We start from the raw sequence: 26263 nt of genomic DNA on the forward strand, positions 1-26263 counted from the left end.
CGAGTGCAAAGATTATTTCCACTTCCATTAGACGCCTTAATTGGCAATGTTCGATTATTCCAAAGTAATGCGCTTAACAGAAAGAAATGCGAGATACCAACTTTGTAGAGAGTCCGTCCTCCCTTTTACGGTGATGACTCTCTTGACCGTACACTTTAAAACGTCCGAACACCGATAATGAAAGGATGTAGCACAGGAAGTTAATGGGGACTGTGCCAAGCAAGTCACGTCAAATGGGGTTATTTTCTTTACATGTAGGATATATAATTCTACAATTTCTCCGGCTGTGCTTCATCAAGTAATTCATAGTTTAGGGTTGTGCCATTGAAAGTAATTAAATCTTACATTTTATTTAACTTTAAGCCCATTCTACATGTTAGGGGTTGATGAGCTAAGAAGATGTTTTACCTTCAAATTCATGAATCTATTTGTTCTCTGCCGTGGAAATTATTTTTGTTGCTTATTATGTGAGATTTTTTTCCTTTCAAACATTTTGCTGTTTGCTCCTTGACCTTTTAATTACTGCCATGTGGACAAGGGTGTTTAGCTGGTCATTTGAAATGTTTTTGTGTTGTAATGGCTGCTGGGCAGCTCCTCACATCCTGAACTTTGAAAGAATTTGGTGATTGACATAGCAAATGTGGACATTGCTTGTGAAGCTTCTGAACCTATAGACTCTGCTACAGGAAAAATGTTTTGTTTTTGTATCTTATTGTATATATGTATATAATCCTCCGCATTTTGCATGACCAGTGTAGTACTACTACATATATACACTCATATAGGAAGGGATTAACCAATTTCCTTTAGGGAGGTCTAGGTGACTATCTATTATCAGCGGACGCTGCCAATGAATGTGAAATCTGATAAACTTTCATCTTGGACTGATTAATTCCCTAAGGTCATACTAGAGTTACACATGGTCTGAATGCATTTGATAGTAATTAAGTCTGACAGCTTGGGGAAGTAACAATTGTGTTTTTAGGTTATTTTCATTTGTAAACTACAGAACAAATTAGCAAGATGTGTCCACAAAATGAAATATACCATGCATCTACCTTCTCGGATTAAAAGCAAAATCAAGCATGGTACTGATACATGAAAGCTCTTTCAAGCATAACACCTGCAAGTAATATCTTCTCGCCTTCAGTGTCTGCTTTCTACATTGTATTGGCCTTATTGCAATCTTGGGCTGAAAATATAAGTTCAATCATAGTCCAATGAGTCCAGTAATTGCTGGGTGAAATATTGGTCTACATGTTGAAGTAGCCCAAGAGTGTGGTTGCGAACCCATTGTGATATTAAGAGATGTGGTAGAACATAAATATGTGCTCAGATATGATGAACATGCAATTTTTCTTGGTTTTGTTTGGTTCTGGCTCAGGCCAGGTGCCCACGATCCGGAGCTAGCAGCGCTTTGGATGCAGCGCATGTTCGCTTTGTCCAAAGCACTGCTTATATTGAACGCAGGTAAATCCGCATGTGTTCACAGAATCCAATCCATTTCTTGATGTAATTTCTCTTGGGGAGACTAGCACCTCCACAAGATAAATTGACCTGCTGCGGTCTGGAAAGATGCACATTTTGATGTCCGCGAGTGAGCCAAGAGCGTCTCTGGACGTAGTGGACATGGAATTTCTTGAAATCTCATCCACTATGCAGTAACAGGTGGTCGCTGCGGGTTGGTCAATGCATCAATACGCAGCGTCAGACCCGCAGCTGTTCCTGATGGTGGACACATACCCTAATAGATTTTATCTTACATTAATCGCATTTCAGTCCACAGTAGAGGAAGCACAGGTGCTATGAGGATCATTTCAGAAGGCATGGAGATGTGTGTAGGATACAATAGCTGGTGTGGTTTTTGTCACGTTGTAAACTTGAGAACTATCTACATAATAATAGAAAGGGGAGAACCTCTCATAAAAAGGCAATTACATTTATGGTGTTGTGAAGGGAGCTGTTTTCTGGAACAACAGAACTTTCTCCCAAGCTTTGATGTTCAGGCTCTTTATGGCTTGTTGCTCCCATCACCGCATTGCCTTTACAGTTTGGGTTTTAAATTGACATTAGCACTGAATAAGAAGGAGCAGTAAGATATTGTGCTGCTACAAAAGACATAAGTGTCCTGGAAGTGACATTGCAGCTGATGGCCCAACAATGGGCAGGCAGTAATCTAAACTGTGAAAGAACAAAAGCACAAATTCTAAATGAGAAATATTCTACATGTACATATTATGGTTGTAGATGACTACAGTAGACTTGTACATGATTACTTATTTTGCTGAAAGAGCATTTCCATTTAATGGATAAAAAATCACCAGTGAGCAAAATGTCTTCCAGTATTGCTGCCTCCAGTTTAGGAAAACCTTCAGTTCTGCCATCACTTAAGGCCCCCATATATATTACATGGCTGTTGGCCGAGCAATGCTTTGACCAATCGTTCTGCCGACAGACCTCTCTCTCATACAAGGGGTGCTTGTTTGGACAAGCACTCCTGTGTTCTCTGTCGAAAAGCTGCTGACGGACCTCTCTCCGGGAGTCAATTTTGAAACATATTGAGTAGAGAAGGAATAGGTCTCACAATATTAGGCTGTCATATACAGACTCTTCTAATTAAAATTGAATACTTTATTAAATATTAAAAGGTCAGACTCCCAACGCGCAAATATCAAACACCAACAAATATAAATAGACATAAACATATGTAAATAACTCGCCTATAATTAGCTTCTGCCTAACAGCAGAGGGTTATAAACATAAGGATGAATGACCTCGGGGAGATCAAAACATCCAACACCGCGGAGACACCATCACGTGTTTCTCAACGCAGTGATCCAGAACACTGCCCCCATCCCTTATGGGAAATATGCAAATGCATGTAGAAAAGCCGCAGAGACACCATCACGTGTTTCTCAACGCAAGCAATAAATAGCCAGGTCTTTCACCGGGAAGGAGCAACCACGGGAAGGGCAACATCCAAAAAGGAAAACCACCTATGCCAAAACATGGTATCTATCCACAGACAGCTGTTTCAGTGGTTGTTCCTTCCCGGTGAAAGACCTGGCTATTTATTGCTTGCGTTGAAAAACACGTGATGGTGTCTCCGCAGCTTTTCTACATGCATTAACAGCAGAGGGTGGCGCCCCATCTCATCAGTGGCTGTCCCTACCATGCCCTGTTGTGGCCTAATTAGCTTAACACTAATGTATTTACATCAGATTGAAAACAGATACATAAACGGGATCAATAAACACCTCTGTCTATATACAACATTGTCTTACAGCAACCAAAGGGTGAGATGTGTACCCATTACAATCCGGAGAAAATATTTTCATTAAGAGATACTGATGATAGAAAAATACTTCCTTAACCTCTTCATGACCCAGCCTATTTTGACCTTAAAGACCTTGCCGTTTTTTGCAATTCTGACCAGTGTCCCTTTATGAGGTAATAACTCAGGAACGCTTCAACGGATCCTAGCGGTTCTCAGATTGTTTTTTCGTGACATATTGGGCTTCATGTTAGTGGTAAATTTAGGTCAATAAATTCTGTGTTTATTTGTGATAAAAACGGAAATTTGGCGAAAATTTTGAAAATTTCGCAATTTTCACATTTTGAATTTTTATTCTGTTAAACCAGAGAGTTATGTGACACAAAATAGTTAATAAATAACATTTCCCACATGTATACTTTACATCAGCACAATTTTGGAAACAACTTTTTTTTTTGCTAGGAAGTTATAAGGGTTAAAATTTGACCAGCGATTTCTCATTTTTACAACGAAATTTACAAAACCATTTTTTTAGGGACCACCTCACATTTGAAGTCAGTTTGAGGGGTCTATATGGCTGAAAATACCCAAAAGTGACACCATTCTAAAAACTGCACCCCTGAAGGTACTCAAAACCACATTCAAGAAGTTTATTAACCCTTCAGGTACTTCACAGCAGCAGAAGCAACATGGAAGGAAAAAATGAACATTTAACTTTTTAGTCACAAAAATTATCTTTTAGCAACAATTTTTTTATTTTCCCAATAGTAAAAGGAGAAACTGAACCACGAAAGTTGTTGTCCAATTTGTCCTGAGTACGCTGATACCTCATATGTGGGGGTAAACCACTGTTTGGGCGCACGGCAGGGCTGGGAAGGGAAGGAGCGCCATTTGACTTTTTGAATGAAAAATTGGCTCCACTCTTTAGCGGACACCATGTCACGTTTGGAGAGCCCCCGTGTGCCTAAAAATTGGAGCTCCCCCACAAGTGACCCCATTTTGGAAACTAGACGCCCCAAGGAACTTATCTAGATGCATAGTGAGCACTTTGAATCCATAGGTGCTTCACAAATTGATCCGTAAAAATGAAAAAGTACTTTTTTTCACAAAAAAATTCTTTTAGCCTCAATTTTTTCATTTTCACATGGGCAACAGGATAAAATGGATCCTAAAATTTGTTGGGCAATTTCTCCTGAGTACACCGATACCTCACATATGGGGGTAAACCACTGTTTGGGCACATGGTAAGGCTCGGAAGGGAAGGAGCGCCATTTGACTTTTTGAATGAAAAATTATCTCCATCGTTAGCGGACACCATGTCGCGTTTGGAGAGCCCCTGTGTGCCTAAACATTGGAGCTCCCCCACAAGTGACCCCATTTTGGAAACTAGACCCCCCAAGGAACTTATCTAGATGCATATTGAGCACTTTAAACCCCCAGGTGCTTCACAGAAGTTTATAACGCAGAGCCATGAAAATAAAAAATAATTTTTCTTTCCTCAAAAATGTTTTTTTAGCCTGGAATTTCCTATTTTGCCAAGGGTAATAGAAGAAATTGGACCCCAAATGTTGTTGTCCAGTTTGTCCTGAGTACGCTGATACCCCATATGTGAGGGTAAACCACTGTTTGGGCGCACGGCAGGGCTCGGAAGGGAAGGCACGCCATTTGGCTTTTTAAATGGAAAATTTGCTCCAATCATTAGCGGACACCATGTCACGTTTGGAGAGCCCCTGTGTGCCTAAACATTGGAGATCCCCCACAGATGACCCAATTTTGGAAACTAGACCCCCAAAGGAACTAATCTAGATGTGTGGTGAGGACTTTGAACCCCCAAGTGCTCCACAGAAGTTTATAACGCAGAGCCATGAAAAAAAAAAAAAAATTATTTTCTCAAAAATGATCTTTTAGCCTGCAAATTTTTATTTTCCCAAGGGTAACAGGAGAAATTTGACCCCAAAATTTGTTGTCCAGTTTCTCCTGAGTACGCTGATACCCCATATGTGGGGGTAAACCACTGTTTGGGCACATGCCGGGGCTCAGAAGGGAAGTAGTGACATTTGAAATGCAGACTTTGATGGAATGGTCTGCGGGCGTCACGTTGCGTTTGCAGAGCCCCTGGTGTGCCTAAACAGTAGAAACCCCCCACAAGTGACCCCATTTTAGAAACTAGACCCCCCAAGGAACTTATCTAGATATGTGGTGAGCACTTTGAACCCCCAAGTGCTTCACAGACGTTTACAACGCAGAGCCGTGAAAATAAAAAATCATTTTCCTTTCCTCAAAAATGTTTTAGCAAGCATTTTTTTATTTTCACAAGGGTAACAGGAGAAATTGGACCCCAGTAATTGTTGCACAGTTTGTCCTGAGTACACTGATACCCCATATGTGGGGGTGAACCACTGTTTGGGCGTATGTCGGGGCTCGGAAGTGAGGGAGCACCATTTGACTTTTTGAATACAAGATTGGCTGGAATCCATGGTGGCGCCATGTTGCGTTTGGAGACCCCTGATATGCCTAAACAGTGGAAACCCCTCAATTCTACCTCAAACACTAACCCCCCCACACCCCTAACCCTAATCCCAACTGTAGCCATAACCCTAATCACAACCCTAACCACAACCCTAATTCCAACCCTAACCATAAGGCTATGTGCCCACGTTGCAGATTCGTGTGAGATTTTTCAGCATCATTTTTGAAAAATCCGCGGGTAAAAGGCACTGCATTTTACCTGTGGATTTACCGCGGATTTCCAGTTTTTTTTGTGCGGATTTCACCTGTGGATTCCTATTGAGGAACAGGTGTAAAACGCTGCGGAATCCGCACAAAGAATTGACATGCTTCGGAAAATACAACGCAGCGTTTCCGCGCGGTATTTTCCGCACCATGGGCACAGCGGATTTGGTTTTCCATAGGTTTACTTGGTACTGTAAACCTGATTGAACACTGCTGCGAATCCGCAGCGGCCAATCCGCTGCAGATCCGCAGCCAAATCCGCACCGTGTGCACATAGCCTAATTCTAAAGGTATGTGCACACACTGCGGAAAACGCTGCAGATCCGCAGCAGTTTCCCATGAGTTTACAGTTCAATGTAGACCTATGGGAAACAAAAATCGCTGTACACATGCTGCAGAAAAACTGCACGGAAACGCAGCGGTTTACATTCTGCAGCATGTCACTTGATTCTGCGGATTCCGCAGCGGTTTTACAACTGCTCCAATAGAAAATCGCAGTTGTAAAACCGCAGTGAAATGCGCAGAAAAACCGCGGTAAATCCGCCATAAATCCGCAGCGGTTTAGCACTGTGGATTTATCAAATCCGCAGCGGAAAAATCCGCAGAGGAACAGAATACGTGTGCACATACCGAAACCCTAGCCCTAACCCTAACTCTAGCCCTAACCCTAACCCTAGCCCTAACCCTAACCCTATTCTAACCTTAGTGGAAAAAAAAAAATTCTTAATTTTTTTATTGTCCCTACCTATGGGGTTGACAAAGGGGGGGTCATTTATTATTTTTTTTATTTTGATCACTGTGATAGATTATATCTCAGTGATCAAAATGCACTTTGGAACGAATCTGCCTGCCGGCAGATTCGGCGGGCGCACTGCGCATGCGCCCGCCATTTTGGAAGATGGCGGTGCCCAGGGAGAAGACGGACGGACCCCGGCAGGATCGGTAAGTATGATGGGGTGGGGGGGAGCACAGGGGGGGTGGGGGGGAGCACAGGGGGGGTGGGGGGGAGCACGGGGGGGGGGGGTGATCGGAGCGCGGGGGGGTGGAACGGAGCACGGGGGGTGGATAATGCACGGGGGGGGTGGATCGGAGTGCAGGGGGGTTGGATCGGAGCACGGGGGGAGCAGACAAGAGCACGGGGGAGCGGAGCACAGGACGGAGGGGAGCCGGAGCAGTGTACCGGACAGATCGGTGGCTTGGGGGGGCGATCGGTGGGGTGGGGGCACATTAGTGTTTCCAGCCATGGCCGATGATATTGCAGCATCGGCCATGGCTGGATTGTAATATTTCACCAGTTTTAATAGGTGGAATATTACAAATCGCTCTGATTAACAGTTTCACTTTCAACAGCCAATCAGAGCGATCGTAGCCACGGGGGGGTGAAGCCACCCCCCCTGGGCTAAACTACCACTCCCCCTGTCCCTGCAGATCGGGTGAAATGGGAGTTAACCCTTTCACCTGATCTGCAGGGACGCGATCTTTCCGTGACGCCACATAGGCGTCACAGGTCGGATTGGCACCGACTTTCATGACGCCTACGTGGCGTCAAAGGTCGGGAAGGGGTTAATAGTGACGGAGCAAAATTTTTGAAATCTGACCAGTGTCACTTTATGTGGTAATAACTCTGCTACGTTTCAACTATTTCCAATGATTTTGAGGTTGTTTTTTCGTGACACATTATACTTTATGATAATGGTAAATTTAGGTCAATATGTTTTGAGTTTATAAAAAAATATAAAAAATTTGAGAAAAAGGTTACAAAATTAGCAATTTTCAAACTTTGAATGATTATCCCTTTAATCCAGATGGCCATACCACAGCAAACCATTAATAAATAACATTTCCCACATGCCTGCTTTACATCAGCATCATTTGTAAAATGTTATTTTATTTTGTTAGCATTTTAGGAAGATTAAAAATGTAGCAGCAATTTTTCATTTTTTTTCAAGGAAATTTACAAAATTTATTTTTTTACGGACTTATCCATGTTTGAAGTGACTTTAGGGGGGTCTCATATATTGGGAAACCCCCAAACATGATACCATTTTAAAAGCAGCACCCCCAGACATATTGAAAACTGCAGTCAGGTCGTTTATTAACTCTTCAGGTGCTTTACAGGAATTAATGCAAAGTGGCATGATAGGAATGAAAATGTGTATTTTTACCACCTAAATGTCTCTAACTTCTGAACAGATTACCGTATATACTCGAGTATAAGCCGACCCGAGTATAAGCCGACCCCCCTAATTTTGCCACAAAAAAACTGGGAAAACTTATTGACTCGAGTATAAGCCTAGGGTGGAAACGGTGAATTTCAAAAATTAAAATAGATGCTCCATACCGTTCAGTATGGCCCCACAGCTGTGCCATATAGTGCTCTGCACCGTTCATTATTGCCCCATAGATGTACCAAAGAAAGCTGTGCCATATAGTGCTCTGCACCGTTCATTATGGCCCCATAGCTGTGCCATATAGTGCTCTGCACCGTTCATTATTGCCCCATAGATGTACCATATGGCACAGCTTTCTATAGTGCTCTGCACTGTTCATTATTGCCCCATAGCTGGGCCATATAGTGCTCTGCACCGTTCATTATTGCCCCATAGATGTACCATAGAAAGATGTGTCATATAGTGCTCTGCACCATTCATTATTGCCCCATAGCTGTGCCATATAGTGCTCTGCACCGTTCATTATTGCCCCATAGCTGTGCCATATAGTGCTCTGCACCGTTCATTATTGCCCCATAGATGTACCATAGAAAGCTGTGCCATATAGTGCTCTGCACTGATCATTATTGCACCATAGCTGTGCCATATAGTGCTCTGCACCGTTCATTATTGCCCCATAGCTGTGCCATATAGTGCTCTGCACCGTTCATCATTGCCTCATAGATGCTCCTTATAAAGCTGTGCCATTGCTGCTGCTGCAATAATAAAAAAAAAAAAAAAATGCCATACTCACCTGTCTTGCTTGCAGCTCCTCAGCGTCCCGTCCCGGCGTCTCTCCGCACTGACTGATCAGGCAGAGGGCGGCGCGCACACTATATGCGCCATCGCACCCTCTGACCTGCACAGTCAGTGCGGAGAGACGCCGGGAAGATGGAGCGGCGCCCAGCGTGTGGAAAGCGGACAGGTGAATATGTAATACTCACCTGCTCCCGAACGTCCCGCTCCTTCCCCCGGACAGCTGGTCTTCGGTGCCGCAGCCTCTTCCTCTATCAGCGGTCACCGTTACCGCTCATTAGAGAAATTAATATGCGGCTCCACCCCTATGAGAGTGGAGTCCATATTCATTTCTCTAATGAGCGGTCCCACGTGACCGCTGAACAGGGGAAGAGCTGCGGCACCCGGAGACCGTGAGACTGCAGGGACAGCGCCAGAAGCCCCGGAAGCAGGTAAGTATGCCTCAGCGCCCTCTCCCCCTCACCCGCCGACCCTGCCGCCCACCGTGACTCGAGTATAAGCCAAGAGGGGCACTTTCAGCCCAAAAATTTGGGCTGAAAATCTCGGCTTATACTCGAGTATATACGCTACAGCAGTGGTCCCCAACTCCAGGCCTCGAGGGCCGCCAACAGTGCAGGTTTTCAGGATTTCCTTAGTATTGCACAGGGGTTGGAATCATCACCTGTGCAGATGATCACATTACCACCGATGCAATACTAAAGAAATCCTGAAAACTTGCACTGTTGGCGGCCCTCGAGGCCTGGAGTTGCTACAGCAATCAGACTCTAAGGCCACTATTTGGTCATGAATTGCCATGGCAAACACCAGGACCACAAAATCAAGATCTGAGGGCACCAATTTGGTTAAATAGGAAGCCCCCCACACTCTGTTAACCATTTATAATTATGTAGTCACTAATGACAGCAGCATCTAAGGGGTTAAACAGAGTTGGACCGTGCAAACACTGATCATGGTTGATGCAGCAAGTTGTCAGCTATAGTGTACAGCCCACAGCTGCTGGATTGTCAGCTGTATGGGGAGGCTATTCTCTTATATCTCAGGTCACTTAAAAGACGTATTGGCGGTCATTAAGGGGTTACAAGCTCAACCTTGCCTAACCACAGAGGTTGGCACCCTGGATAAACTCTGCGACTGACCCTGGGTTGCCCTATGCCAGTGATAACAAATCTTTTAGAGACAGAATGCCCAAACTGCAACCCAAAACCCACTTATTTATCGCAAAGTGACAACGCGGCCATTTAACCTGAATACTGAAGTTTTAGTTTATCAACATCAACTCTTTCAGAGAGAAGGTGGAGGCAGCAGAGAGCAGCCACAGACCGGAGCTGGGGTACCAGACTGCAGATATATAAATGAATATTCTTCCCATCCTGGTATATGTTCTCCCCATCCTCGTATATGCTCTCCCCATCCTGGTATATGTTCTCCCCATCCTGGCATATGTTCTCCCCATCCTGGTATATGCTCTCCCCTTCCTGGTATATGCTCTCTCCCCTTCCTGGTATATGCTCTCCCCATCCTGGTATATGCTCTCCCCATCTTGGTATATGCTCTCCCCATCCTGGTATATGTTCTCCCCATCCTGGTATATGCTCTCCCCTTCCTGGTATGTGCTCTCTCCCCTTCCTGGTATATGCTCTCCCCATCCTGGTATATGCTCTCCCCATCCTGGTATATGCTCTCCCCATCCTGGTATATGCTCTCCCCATCCTGGTATATGCTCTCCCCATCCTGGTATATGCTCTCCCCATCCTGGTATATGCTCTCCCCTTCCTGGTATATGCTCTCTCCCCTTCCTGGTATATGCTCTCCCCATCCTGGTATATGCTCTCCCCATCCTGGTATATGCTCTCCCCATCCTGGTATATGCTCTCCCCATCCTGGTATATGCTCTCCCCTTCCTGGTATGTGCTCTCTCCCCTTCCTGGTATATGCTCTCCCCATCCTGGTATATGCTCTCCCCATCCTGGTATATGCTCTCCCCTTCCTGGTATGTGCTCTCTCCCCTTCCTGGTATGTGCTCTCTCCCCTTCCTGGTATGTGCTCTCTCCCCTTCCTGGTATATGCTCTCCCCATCCTGGTATATGCTCTCCCCTTCCTGGTATGTGCTCTCTCCCCTTCCTGGTATATGCTCTCCCCATCCTGGTATATGCTCTCCCCATCCTGGTATATGCTCTCCCCATCCTGGTATATGCTCTCCCCTTCCTGGTATGTGCTCTCTCCCCTTCCTGGTATATGCTCTCCCCATCCTGGTATATGCTCTCCCCATCCTGGTATATGCTCTCCCCATCCTGGTATATGCTCTCCCCATCCTGGTATATGCTCTCCCCTTCCTGGTATGTGCTCTCTCCCCTTCCTGGTATGTGCTCTCTCCCCTTCCTGGTATATGCTCTCCCCATCCTGGTATATGCTCTCCCCATCCTGGTATATGCTCTCCCCTTCCTGGTATGTGCTCTCTCCCCTTCCTGGTATGTGCTCTCTCCCCTTCCTGGTATATGCTCTCCCCATCCTGGTATATGCTCTCCCCATCCTGGTATATGCTCTCCCCATCCTGGTATATGCTCTCCCCATCCTGGTATATGCTCTCCCCATCCTGGTATATGCTCTCCCCATCCTGGTATATGCTCTCCCCATCCTGGTATATGCTCTCTCCCCTTCCTGGTATATGCTCTCTCCCCTTCCTGGTATATGCTCTCCCCATCCTGGTATATGCTCTCCCCATCCTGGTATATGCTCTCCCCATCCTGGTATATGCTCTCCCCATCCTGGTATGACGTCACTGGCATGCGCCCAGTCTCATGTACGCCAGCATCAGCTGCTGGCCCCTGATTGTCCCGCAGCATGTAATGCAGTGCACAGACCTGACCTTTTCATGCGCCGTAATACACTTCAGCTAGATATGTGTCTGACGATGTAAGGGCTGGCGCTGTGGGGGTCCTCACCCACTGTCCTCGTTCCACTGATGCGGAACGGCGAGGACTCCGTGTCCCCCCTCTGTCACGGGTGCCATAGATTCGCCACCACTGCCTAATACTGTACTGGAACCAACCATACTATCTCAGATAGCTTTAGATCAGCAGGGCCAGATGTGCCCCTAATTTCAACATAAATGTAATTAATGACATATTAAATGCAAGATAAAGGGTATTACTTATCTAGCTATGTCTTCATATACTTGTCTCAACGCATTTCACCGTGCAGCTCATCAGGAGACCTGATGTTAATTAATGATATCCAGTCTTATTATGTCTGCTATCATGGGTCCTGTTTAAATATCTCACATATTTAGACCACTCCCCAAAGAATACTGTTGTTTCTGTTAGGAGGGGGTGAGACACATCCTGGATAATGCCATTGACTTACTCCATAGTTATAGAATGCATATTCCATATTACTGACCCTCCCTCTAACTGTACGGTGCATGTCCAGAAGTGACGCACATCAACTGTAATGCGCACCAGCGGTCCTCACGTGACCAGCAGTGTGCACTCTATGTGCTCCACCGTGAAATGCATTGTGGGCATGCGCAGTGCAATAAAGAGCAGTGGCATGTGATCGCCCATATCAGAAAGTATACACTCCATGGCAACGAAATACATACGGGTATCCGCATGGAACGCAGTCAAATTATATACCCCTTATATCATCCATGAGAAAGTAAGTAGATGAACTGAGAGATGTGATATCCTCCTTGTCGGCGTCCCCTAACTGCATTTCTGCTTTTGCTTTTTTATATATTATGTTTTTAATATAAATGAATAAAATTATTTTATCATTTAATATTTTTTTTATCTCTTCTTGCCCTCCCATATTTATTTGTATATGGGATTTTGTCATATGTGCGTATAATCCTTGTGATACCATCAAGATTTTGTTGTTTTATTCTTTATTATTTTGATTAAGAAGGAGGGACTATCTGTCTTAATTTTCTGCAAATGTATGGGTCAGATCCAAAATATAGTGTAAATACCCATTTTCCCTGAATCTGCCATTCATATCTCTTGCCTGTCTATGAAATTCATGGATGCTGGAGCTGTTCCTCCTCAATCTGAAGAACTGGCCCTTAGGTATACCTTTTTTGAAGGGGGTGGATGGTGGCTATCCCACTTTAGGAGGCTGTTGGTACTAGTGGGTTTACGACAGATGTTGTTTTTTAATTAATACAAACAGAAATGGTAATTGATTACAATTTGATTCAGACCTAAACTTCAAACCCACTCTATTGATATTGAGTTCTGTAACAAAGTCCAAGAACTGCTCATTTGTACCTGACCAAATGAGTATATCATCGATAAATCTGTACCAGACCCCTATGTGGGGATGCCTCCACCTTGCCTCATCCCCAAAGACTACAATTTCTTCACACCAGCCTTAGAACAAGTTGGCATACGATGGGGCACCGGGACTCCCCATCACAGTGCCCCTGAGCTGGTGGAAGTACTTCCTGTCAAAGAGGAAGAAGTTGTGGATAATGGTGAACCTTAGGAGATTTACAACAAAATAATTGTCTGCTGCACACAATTGATCTTGATGTTAGAAAATGATACACTCCTTTGATGCCAAACTCATGTGAGATGTTATTATATAATGCCTCCACATCTGAAGTGGCCAAAAGTGTATGTTCTCTCACAGGGTCGTATTTGCCACTAGGCACTGGAGGGCACATAAGAAACGAGGGAGATCCAGCTCCAGGAAAGAGAAATAGTCTCTGATAAAATCCAAAATAGCTTTATTGTCATGAAAAAATTTAAAATGTGGACTCCAATGACAAGTGGTATAACAAAGGAATCACATAGCAGCTCTCACTGCACTGAACGCGTTTTGAACACAGCTGTGTTCTTAGTCCTCATACTGAGGACTAAGAACACAGCTGTCATTGGAGTCCACATTTTAAATTTTTTCATGACAATAAAGCTATTTTGGATTTTATCAGAGACTATTTCTCTTTCTTGGAGCTGGATCTCCCTCGTTTCTTTTGTATCCATGACGTTGTTGGCTGCACGCTTGATCCTTGCTCGGATTTCTTCTTGGAATTTGGACTCCATTTGGGTGAGCTGAAGATTTTTCCCTTTTTTACTGGAGGGCACATGCCTAGGGCGGGACGATGCGGGGGTGGGGGGTGGCGGCACCTGAGCATGTTTTTTTTTAAAATTAAAGTCCGGGGTCACCTCCCGACCGACCACCCCCTCTCGGACGCCCGCCCGCCTGCCTGCCTCCTTGAAGATGTCATACTCACCCTACTCCAGCGATGCCTGGTCTCAGCGCCAGCAGCTCGTCCTGTGTGAGCGGTCACGTGGTACCGCTCATTAAGGTGATGGATATGGACACATATTCATGACCTTAATGAGCGGTACCACATGACCACTCATGCAGGAAGGAGATGCTGCGCCGGGATAAAGATGGAGGGATGTTCGGCGCGGTGCGGGAAAGGTGAGTATGACAGCCGGGGGGAATATGAAGGAGGACGGGGAGCCAAGCCATGCAAGATGCAAGATGGGAGCATCACGTGTGGCCATTATACAGTACGCAGCATCATGTGTGGCCATTATACAGCATGGAGCATCATGTGTGGCCATTATACAGTACTGATCATCATGTTTGGTCATTATACAGTATGGAGCACTGTGGCCATATTTTTTTGTTTATTGTTTATGGAACAGTGTGATCAGCAGTACTAAATGGGTGTGGATATGGGTGTGACTAGTTGTGAAATGGGTTTTGCCAGAGGTGTGGCCTAAAACATGCCACGGCGCCGCAAACTTTAGCCCTCTTTCTTGTCTTCAAAAGTTGGGAGGTATGATGCCGCATTTGCCGGATCGCGGCAAGTGCTGCAAATGTCCACAAAATCCCATAGGAAATGAATGAAGCCAAATGCAGTGTTGCCGTAAGTGATCCGTTACGCAGCAGATGTGGAAAAACTGCCGGATCTGCTGCAAAAGGCTACTTTCACATCCGCAATTTTTGCCAAAGTCACTGCTGATAGTGTTATACTCACCAAAGGGGAAGGCAGCACTAAAGGTGCCTAGGGCAGCAGAAACTCTTAATACGGCCCTGTTCTCTCACATGGTTCCCTTCAAGTGTTTGAAGGAGGTCCAGTATATCTCTTATGTGCTATGGAAGGGAAAGTACAAAGATACGGAGGAACTTGCTTATGTAAATGCAACTATTTTGAATCCAAGTAATATACCAAAGATACAATAGGGCATTCTCAGTGAGAACAAAGCGATCACAGTCCAAAATCACATGCCCGATTGACATCTCCCCCAGCAGTTGGTCAGTGCCACCATACATGTGATTGTTGGCCCGAACCTGTCGATATTGACAGATGCTTTCAACATTGGTATAAAGTGTGTCATACTTGTACTCTTAACAATCTACAGATGTTGGAGGAAATCCAATTCATGCTTTATTTTAAGTTTTAAGAAGCCACATTTTTTCCCTGCTGAGAAATAAGTGTTTCCTGACGATAAACACACCTGTTCACTGAAGTTTATTTTCTTTCATCGGTCTTTAGTTGCTCTTTGATGGCTTATGTGGTCAAGGCTGTAAGTATCTCAGGAAAGAAGATGTATCATAAATAGTCGATTCTAAAAAATTTATAGAAATCCTTTTCAAACTAAGTAAAGTAAGTGTGAAGAATTTATTGGAAGACCTGATTTGTGCACCTGCCTGAAGATAGGGTTTCGTTTGCTCCATTTTGTCCATTGTCAGAAATATCCATTATGCTGGAGCTGTAGAAATGGTTGTATGCAGAGAAGACATATGAAGTAACAACCTTGCATATTGTGGTCTGCAGAATATGCCGTACTTGGAAGACTTTGTGCTAATACTCCTTGGCTTGAAGGTCTTTGTTGTAATGTGATTGTTCAGGGTGCTTGTAAATTATCTTGCGATCTTACTTATATGCACTTTTCACCTTTCACCAGGGTATTCTCCATTGTACAGTGTACTCAATATTCTAATCGCTATGTCTAACCATTCACGTTCCCCTCACAGTGAGCTGAGTCAGACCGCACACTTTATAGGTCAGATAATAAATTTACAGATGACCAAACGTGGCTTATTTAGCAGTACAATACTCTTGCTGGTGGCTCCTGCTCCATAAATTACCGTATACTCTTGCTGGTGGCAGTAGTCCTGCTCCATAAATTCCGTCAACCAATATTTTCATAAATGATAACTAAATATTTGTAATAAAATTGAATATTAAATGTGTGGAAGTTTTAGGCAGAATAGCTTTTTAAGACCGTGATTGATTTTATATTTCAGCTATGTCTGCCTTTGAAGAACAACCAGTTTCAATAAAGGTGCAAGTGGGAGGGATGGCACGTTTTTCTTGTAGGATAACCGCAAACCCTCCAGCTGTCATTACTTGGGAAGTAAATCGCACAGCTCTACCTCTTGCCATGGACAGGTAAGTAACCGGTCTTTTACAGAATTGATCTGCATATGTCCTGTAACTTAATAGTGCTGTAATATGTTCTAGAAGACTCACATCTTGAATGTCTTTTCAATTATCAGCAGGTTGGATATACATCACAGTGATGTTATATTTTATGGAATGAATCAATATATATATATATATATATATATATATATATATATATATATATTTTTTTTTTTTTTTGCTTAGGACCATAGATGGCCTTATTGATGGCTGTATGGCATGTTTCTCACACTAGTGCTCCTTTTAGTGCCTGCATTTTATAGGATCTGATCAGTAGTAGGTTCATATTTACGTGGCCTGTGCTATATACTATGTGGCTGCTATATACATACATATTGTAGAATACCCGATGCATTAATACAGGCCACGCAATATATAACAGTGGCCACGCAGTATATAACACAGCCCAAATAGTATATAACACAGCCCACTCAGTATATAGCAGCCACGCAGTATATAACACAGGTGACGCAGTACATAACACAGGCCACGCAGTATATAACACTGGCCACGTAATATATAGCACAGCCCACGCAGTATATAGCAGCCACGTAGTATATAACACTGCCCACGCAGTATATAGCAGCCACGCGGTATCTAACACAACCCAAATAGTATATAACACTGCCTATGTAGTATATAGCAGCCACGCGGTATCTAACACAGCCCACTTAGTATACAGCAGTGTGGGCACCATATCCCTGTTAAAAAAATTATTAAAATAAAAAAGTTATATACTCACCCCCTAGGATCCACCGAAGCTCCGGCAATACGCGCGCGGCTGCCGCCATCTTCCGTTCCCAGGATGCATTGCGAAATTACCCAGATGACTTAGCGGTATCGCGAGACCGCTAAGTCTTCTGGGTAGTTTCGCAATGCATCGCCAGGAACGGAAGATGGCAAGCGCGTGCGGCTCGGTGGACTACGGAGGGTGAGAATAGCAGGTTTTGGTTTTTTTATTATTTTTAACATTACATTTTTTTTTACTGTTGATGCCAAATAGGCAGCATCAATAGTAAAAAGTTGGGGACACACAGGGTTTATAGCAGCGGTTCCGGAGTGCGTTACTCATGGCATAACGCTGTCCGTTACCGCCGGCATTAACCCTGTGTGAGCGGTGACTGGAGGGGAGTATGCGGGCGCCGGGTACTGACTGCAGGGAGTAAGGAGCGACCATTTTCTTCCGGACTGTGCCCGTCGCTGATTGGTCGTGGCTGTTTTGCCGCGACCAATCAGCGACTTGGATTTCTATTACAGACAGAGGCCGCGACCAATGAATATCCGTGACAGACAGAAAGACAGACAGACGGAAGTGACCCTTAGACAATTATATAGTAGATGTCTTCCAATCTGTGCTTAAAACATTTCAGCTGTCTGTGATTTTAGGATAAATTGTCAAGAACAAAATAAATAAAATTGGCAACGCTGCCCCTCGATGATCTAATTGATGGCCTTAAGGATAGACAATCGGCATCAAAGTCCCGCAAATAACTAGAATAGATAATTGTTTTTATCTTAAATTAGTTTTTCAAACATTTCAACAAGCTAAAAAAAGCTAAAGTAAGAAATTATGATTCAAACAAGTTCATGTAAGTGACCTTTTAGTTGTCCAGCCTGTCGTGACGGTCTAGCTACATGTCTGTTATTTTAAAGAGGTTTTCCCATGAGCAAAGTTCATTTTAATCAATGGATTATTTTGTTATTTTTATTCCAAAAACTAATGATTAAAATGTACGTTGTTCCTATAAACCCATTTCCACAAAACTTTTAGCATGTAACTGAGACCTGTCAAGAATTTTGATTTATGGCAGTATGGGTGCTAAATCAGAGGGGCGGAAGAGTCCCTCTATGGTTGGGGTCACACAAACGAGCATTCTCGCATGCAAGAGAATTGGCTTACGCTAATAAAGACACTTGGTTCAAAGTCTGATCAGCATTTTAGCAGAGTGTCAGTGTTTTGTGATCAGATTTTCGCACATGAAAGAATCGGAGCACAGGTGTGGAGAAGATGGAGAACTTCATTTCGTTATCTTCTCCATTGCCGGTGTCCACGCAAAACGGACTGCACTCAGTTGATATCCGAGTGCAATCTGATGTTTTACACGCACCCATAAACTTGAATGGGTGGGCATGCTCCGATTTGCAGAGCTATTCACAGCTTGCTGAATTTATTTTTCTCATGCATAAGAAAACAAATATCAGATCTGCACTAACCCATAGAATGGCATTGGGCCCAGTACTATCCAATAAAACATTGGATAACACTGGTCCGATGAATATTCTCATGTGAGTGAGCCCTAAGGCCAAGTATTGAGTATTTAGTGAGTATTTTTCCTACTCACCCTAAGCCAAAATCAGGTGCGGAACAGTCAGAGGAAAAATATAATAGAAAATGGGCTCGTAGACTTTCTATTGAGCTCATCTTAAAGGGGTTGTCCAAGTTAAATTAAAATTTTGCCAATGGGATAAGGACATGTTAAAAAAAAAAACCAAACAAAGCTATCATGCTTGCCTACTAGCACAGACATGGATAAAGAACTAAATAACTGGGATGTCTGTGTGCCACCAGTCAGTGGCTTCAGCGGTCACATGACTTGAGTAGCATGTCATCATAAAATATCTGACCGCTGCAGGCAGTCATATGCCACAGCCGTCCAGCAGCTTTTTAAAGTGTGACATCACCGCTTCCTGTTTCTGTGTAGATTACAAAGGGACCTGATTTGGATCAAGGTGTATGCCAATAAGGGAGTGTGACGGATTGCCCATTGACTGGATTTGTTTAAAAAAAAAAATATATATATTATTTTGCCCTCAAAGAGAGCATCTTCGGTACTTCTGCCCCTCTGTTTTAGAGATCCGTGCCGGTCTCTGTGTCAGGGCCACATCGATCAAAACATCTAGCTCATTTGTAGAACAAATTCTTTAGCATACAGAGACTCAGACTCCTTAAATACGTGGAAAATAATAAGTTAAATAATACTTTGTTGTATTTTACCTAAAGGATTACTGTTCTACCAAAAGGTGTTCTTCAGATCTATGGCATCACTAAGAAAGACGCTGGAAATTACCGATGCATAGCCACCACCTCATTAAATAGACGGAAGAGTGCCGAAGCCTCATTAACTGTTTTATCAGGTATGTTGCAGCATTCAAATATATTCACTAGATTAGTGCAGCTCCCATATTTACTGTACAGTCACTGTGACACATGATGCATCATACAATCTATGTGGCCTAATATGGATGTTCGCTATCTATGTGGCCACAAAAAATTGTATCACAAGTCACATTCCTAGTCCGTATATTTATATTGACTTTTTTGTTAAAGAAAAATTAAAGTTTCACAACTCGAAATGTTTGCAAAGTTGCTTTATAAGTCTAGTCAAGTCTGTGGCCCCCTTTATTCATTCTGCTCCTCTGACAGCCATTCTAAAGTTTTTTTTGTATGTTTTTTTTTCTAGCCACACCAGAAGAGCCTTTCCAGAAGCCAATCATCATTGCACCTCCTCAGAATACAACTACCTCTGTACACCAAACGGTTACACTGGAGTGTATGGCTAGGGGAAACCCTAAACCAATAGTATCTTGGAGCAGACTTGGTAAGAACTTTGCTAAAATATGGAATGCATGTGAAAATTCTACCAAAATTATCATGGGGCTGTCCTCGAATTGTTAATACCAGATTAGATGTTACATAACTGCAAAAAAACCTATTGTCAATTTTATTTTCTAGACCAAAGACCCATTGACGTCTTCAACACACGAGTTGTGGGAAATGGAAATCTTGTTATATCTGATGTGAAAGTGCAACACGCCGGAGTGTATATTTGCCGAGCAACTACCCCAGGAACTCGTAATTTCACTGTAGCAGTGGCTAATGTTATCGTCGTGGGTAAGACTTGGCTGTTCTTCATTGATTTGTTGTACTCCTATTATTCATAGTATCAAGAAGGATAGAAAATAATAAGTAATCTCACTAAATTTCACCATTTCACTTCCCAACAGTCATTATATTTCAGTTTATCAAAAAAAAAATCCTTTTAGGTAAGAAATTGGGGTGAAGACTTTGGTCTGCAAGCTACATCCATGGTAGACAAACATTTGGCCATTTATATTAGATCATGTTTCACACTCAAATGTATCTAATCAAGTATTGATAGGATGGGGGTGAGCTTTCTCACTGTGTGTGACCACCAGGGTGACTTAGAATAGGGAGGGAGGGCTTCTGGTGACCAAGTGAAAGAAAGGCATCCCCATGAGAGCTATATGACAATGGTAGCTGGCAACCATCTACTTCCTGTCCCACCATTTGAAGTCTAGAGCACAAGTGAGTGAGATTACTGGAGAAACGCTGATCAGTCACTGCACATCAGTTATGTTTTACAGAAAATTAATAAATGGGCACTTGACTTGCTAGTATGCCCACTGTTGAGATTTAGTACCCACGCTATCAGTGTTCAATTTCGATGCAAATCTTACTTAATGGTTTTTCACTAAAGTTTTTGCTTTAATATAAAAATGTGCTATTTGCCTTTTTACCAAGAATAAATTCAGAAGATATCAGTACATGCTACCAAATGTGTGTACTATGCTATAAGCAATATAAGCTTCTGTAAAGCATAATGACACATAGCAACAGTTCTGTTTTGTATGAAAACATGTTTTAATGTATGGTTTTTAATCTCAGCCTAAATTGTAGCAAAAAAAAATGGTTGTGTAACGTTATTATATGGCAAACTTATTCTATAATGTTGCACATGTGGGGTGAATAAATTAAAATACCAGGTGTATCGAATATAGACCAAGAGTCTCTATATGTCTCATTACAGCTCCACCATCATTTACTGAGCGACTGGAGAGTTTGACAAGACCACGTGCGGGAACGGCTCGTTTTGTATGTCGGGCAGAAGGAATTCCAACTCCTAAAATCACCTGGCTGAGGAATGGCAGAAAGATACATTCTAATGGGAGAATGAAAATGTACAGCAGGTAAATAAGGTCTATATTATGTGTCACTAAGAATATTACACAGACAGGCATAACGTGATGGATTCCATCTCTTTGTCGCATGTTTATTCCATATACTTGTTACTGAAGGCATAATGGTTCCAGTGTTGTTTTGTTTTTTTTAAACTTTTATATTATATTTTTTATTTTGTTCTAGTAAACTTGTAATCAACCAAATCATCCCTGAAGACGATGCAGTGTATCAGTGCATGGCCGAAAATAACCAGGGCTCTGCCATGTCCCGAGCAAGGCTGACTGTTGTGATGTCTGAAGACAGGCCCAGTGCTCCCCGTAACCTCCGAGCGGAGACAATGTCCAGTTCAGCCATTATACTATCGTGGGAAAGGCCTCTGTATAACTCAGAAAAAGTCATTGCTTATTCTGTGCATTACATGAAGGCGGAAGGTAAGAATAAGACTTGCAGCAAGTGTTTATGGAAAGCCTATGGATTTCTGACAGCTGCACACGGCTTTTGTTGTCCCTTTTGATAAGATTTTTTTTTTATTATTCCAGAATTACCTTAGTTTTCACTTAGAAATGTCATATTAAATTAAAAAGTCGATTTACTTTTTAATGTTTCACATGCTTTTTTCAAAGTGCACAATATATTTGAAGTATTGGTTTGTCTATTTTCTAGTGACTTTACCAATAGTATAGCAATGGTATGCAGTATATACAGTGGGTAAAGACCCCTTTAAATTTAAATTTTTCACTCTTTGTTTCGTTGCAGCCATTTGGTAAATTCAAAAAAGTTCATTTTTCACATTAATTTACAATCTGCACCCCATCTTGATTGAAAAAAAAAGTAGAAATTTTCGCATATTTATTAAAAAAGAAAAACTGAAATATCACATGGTAATAATTATTCAGACCCTTTGCTCAGACACTCATATTTAAGTCTCATGCTGTCCATTTGCTTGTGATTCTCCTTGAGATGATTTTTACTCCTTCATTGGAGTCCAGCTGTGTTTAACTAAACTGATAGGACTTTATTTGGAAAGGCATACACCTGTCTATATTAGACCTCACAGCTCACAGTGCATGTCAGACCAAATGAAAATCAGGAGGTCAAAGGAACTGGCCAAAGAGCTCAGAGACAGAATTGTGGCAAGGCCCAGATCTAGCCAAGGTTACAATAGAATTTCTGCAGTACTCAAGGTTCCTAAGAGCCCAGTGGCCTCCATAATCCTTAAATGGAAGAAGATTGGGACTACCAGAAGTCTTCCTGGACCTGGCCGACCAGCCAAACTGAGCAAACGTGGGAGAAGAGCCTTGGTGAGAGAGGTAAAGAAGAACCCCATGATCACTGTGGCTGAGCTCCAGAGGTGCAGTAGGAAGATGGGAGAAAGTTCCACAAAGTCAACTATCACTGCAGCCCTTCACCAGTCATGCCTTTATGGCAGAGTGGCCCGATGGTAGCCTCTCCTCAGTGCAAGACATATGAAAGCCCACATAGTTTGCTAAAAAAACACATGAAGGACTCCCAGACTATAAGAAAGAAGATTCTCTGGTCTGATGACACGAAGAAAGACCTTTTTGGTGATAATTCTAAGTGGTATGTGTGGAGAAAACCAGGCATGGTATGTGGGTAGAAAACCAGGCACTGCTCATCACCTGCCCAATGCAATCCCAACAGTGAAACATGGTGGTGGCATCATCATGCTATGGGGGTGTTTTTCAGTTGCAAGGACAGGGTGACTGGTTGTCATTAAAGGAAACATGAATGTGGCCAAGTACAGAGATATCCTGGATAAAAACCTCTTCCAGAGTGCTTTGGATCTCAGACTTGGCCAACAGTTCACTTTCCAACTAAACAATGACCCTAAGTACAAAGCTAAAATAACAAAGGAGTGGCTTTAGAACAACTGTGTGACCATTCTTGACTGGCCCAGCCAGAACCCAGACCTAAACCCAATTGAGCATCTCTGGAGAGACCTGAAAATGGCTGTCCACCCACGTTTGCCATCCAACCTGACGGAACTGGAGAGGATCTGCAAGGAATAATGGCTGAGGATCCCCAAATCCAGGTGTGAAAAACTTGTTGCATCACTCTCAAGAAGACTCATGGCTCAAAAGGGTGCTTCTACTCAATACTGAGCAAAGGGTCTGAATACTTATGACCATGTGATATTTCAGTTTTTCTTTTTTAATAAATATGCGAAAATTTCTACATTTTCAGTCAAGATGGGGTGCAGAGTGTACATTCATGAGCAAAAAAATGAACTTTGTTGAATTTACCAAATGGTTGCAATGAAACCGTGAAAAATGTAAAGGGGTCTGAATACTTTCCGTACCCACTGTACAAGTTTCCATAGCACCTAATGTTTTTATCTTTTGAGTAGTTACTTGTTTTTTTTAGATATGTAAAAGGAAAAACAAACCTCTTTTGTAACTTTCTAGTGAACCAGTGTGTCCTATTTTATGCAGAGATGAATGCAACTTAATATATAAGTAGTTAGTATATAATAGAAAGAGATGGCGTTGAAGAAAGCCAACAGGTGTTCTTTAAAAAGGGACAGATCTTGCATTTAAATTAGCGGGTTAGAGTGCCAGCCAAACGAAAGGTCTGATGAGCATACATGAGTGTATTAATTCCTTGTTAGCAATTTGGAAGCTCTACAAAGGGTGTAGTGATTTTGTTTGTAGGCTGGTCTCGCCCCCTATTATGGCCATTTCATCAGGCCTCCACATGAGACCCAGTGGCTCATTCACTCCAAGAACAAGGCCTTTTAATTTGAGCTTAAGGATCTTGTTTAGCGGGTCAAAAATCGTGCCACGACATTCCTAATTAACAAACCATCAACGGCTCTGTTGTGAGATGCCAGTAATCTTGTCTAATTAAAATGCTTTTTAGTCAATTCAGAAATGTGGGAAAGCTTAATAGTAGAATTTGGTCTTGGGTTTTGTTTATAAATTTAATCGTAATGGGCGGTGGGGGAGTTTTGATTAAGTTGACGTGCGTTTTGGTGTGAAATGGACTTGAACCACAACAGCCTTCAACAACCTTATTCCGCTTACCAGTTCCTATGTATAGGAATTAGGACACAACAAAGAGAATCACAGCAATGCAACCCTCTGCATATTTCAATATGAATTGCTGAAATTTTTCCTAAGCTCATTAAGACACAACGCATTTATAGAGGACATTCTCCTTCAGTGCCCCTGCCTTCATCCTATCCCATGTCCATAATAGATTCCAACTATATAATCGCCCCTTTACAATGCAGCTTTTTGTGTAGTTGTTGTTTCTTATAAAACGTCTTGTTCTTGAATGCCGCGACTCCGAAAACCTGGTTTGTTTTTCCCAACGTTAAATCACAAGGATTTAGGATGAAGGAATTGTAAGTGGGTAAATGGCGCTTCTTTTCGCCGTAGTTTTTTTTTTTTTTTTTAAACTCCCTTCAATGAAACAGTTTACCAAAACTTGTTGTGACTAGTTGTGAAACACAAGCTGATTGTTACTTTTAATGCTCTTGAGCAAAATGCAATTGCTGATCGGATATAAGAAGAGAAACACAAGATTCAGTTACATTATGAGTATCCTATGTGCTATTGTGACTATTCTGAATTGACGTCCTATTAACAAGAAGCTTAATGTTATCGTTCGTGTTTAGACCCTACATTAATACATTTACAATGCGTTTTTTCCTCTATTTTTTATATGCAAATATCAGAACGTAAATGCACAGACATATTCACACTTTTTAAGGTTTATAAGTTTGGTACTGTGGTGAATATGGTATATTTGACGTCTTCAAGTTAAACAGACCTTTGGCTTTAGTCCACAACTCGTGACACTACACTGTGTGCATAATTATTAGGCAAGTTGTATTTTGATCACATGATACTTTTTATACATGTTATCCTACTCCAAGCTGTTAATGCTTGAGAGCCAACTACCAATTAAAGGGAACCTGTCACCCCCAAAATCGAAGGTGTGCTAAACCCACCAGCATCAGGGGCTTATCTACAGCATACTGTAATGCTGTAGATAAGCCCCCGATGTATCCTGAAAGATGAGAAAAAGGAGGTTAGATTATACTCACCCAGGGGCGGTCCCGGTACGATGGGCGTCGCGGTCCGGTCCGGGGCCTCCCATCTTCTTACGATGATCTCCTCTTCTTGTATTCACGCTGCGGCTCCGGTGCAGGCGTACTTTGTCTGCCCTGTTGAGGGCAGAACAAAGTACTGCAGTGCGCAGGCACCATGCCTCTCTGATGTTTCCCGGCGCCTGCGAACTGCAGTACTTTGCTCTGCCATCAACAGGGCAGACAAAGTACACCTGCGCCAGAGCTGCAGCATGGCTACAAGAAGAGGAAGTCATCGTAAGAAGATTGTGGGCCCCGGACCGCAGCGGGACCACCCCTGGGTGAGTATAATCTAACCTCTTTTTCTCATCTTTCAGGATACATAGGGGGCTTATCTACAGCTTTCCAGAATGCTGTAGATAAGCCCCTGATGCTGGTGAGCTTAGCTCATCTACGATTTTGGGGGTGACAGGTTCCCTTTAAGTAAATCAGGTGTTGTGCATCTCTGTAATGAGGAGGGGTGTTGTCTAAAGACATCAAAACCCTATATAAGGTGTGCTTAATTATTAGGCAACTTCCATTTCTTTGGCAAAATGAGGTCAGAAGAGAGATTTGACGGGCTCTGAAAAGTCCAAAATTGTGAGATGTCTTGCAGAGGGATGCAGCAGTCTTGAAATTGCCAAGCTTTTAAAGTGTGATCACTGAACAATCAAGCGTTTCATAGCCAACAGGGTCGCAAGAAGCGTGTTGGGCAAAAAAGGCGCAAAATAATTGCCCATAAATTGAGGAAAATCAGGCGTGAAGCTGC

The 26263-nt window shown here is 42.8% G+C and overlaps 1 protein-coding gene across 1 annotated transcript in view; it reads left to right on the forward strand.

Annotated features, from left to right (window-relative positions):
* The window catches only part of PRTG (protogenin), a 217007-nt gene that overhangs the window by 91656 nt on the left and 99088 nt on the right, over positions 1 to 26263 (forward strand). The window contains exons 3-8 of the mRNA XM_069765951.1: positions 16243 to 16387; positions 19422 to 19555; positions 19882 to 20019; positions 20154 to 20312; positions 21250 to 21409; positions 21585 to 21832. Coding sequence (XP_069622052.1) covers positions 16243 to 16387; positions 19422 to 19555; positions 19882 to 20019; positions 20154 to 20312; positions 21250 to 21409; positions 21585 to 21832 — 984 coding nt within the window. The remainder of the gene's footprint in view (positions 1 to 16242; positions 16388 to 19421; positions 19556 to 19881; positions 20020 to 20153; positions 20313 to 21249; positions 21410 to 21584; positions 21833 to 26263) is intronic.

The sequence above is a fragment of the Ranitomeya imitator genome, chromosome 4 (assembly GCF_032444005.1).
Source record: "Ranitomeya imitator isolate aRanImi1 chromosome 4, aRanImi1.pri, whole genome shotgun sequence".
Classification (NCBI taxonomy): domain Eukaryota; kingdom Metazoa; phylum Chordata; class Amphibia; order Anura; family Dendrobatidae; genus Ranitomeya; species Ranitomeya imitator.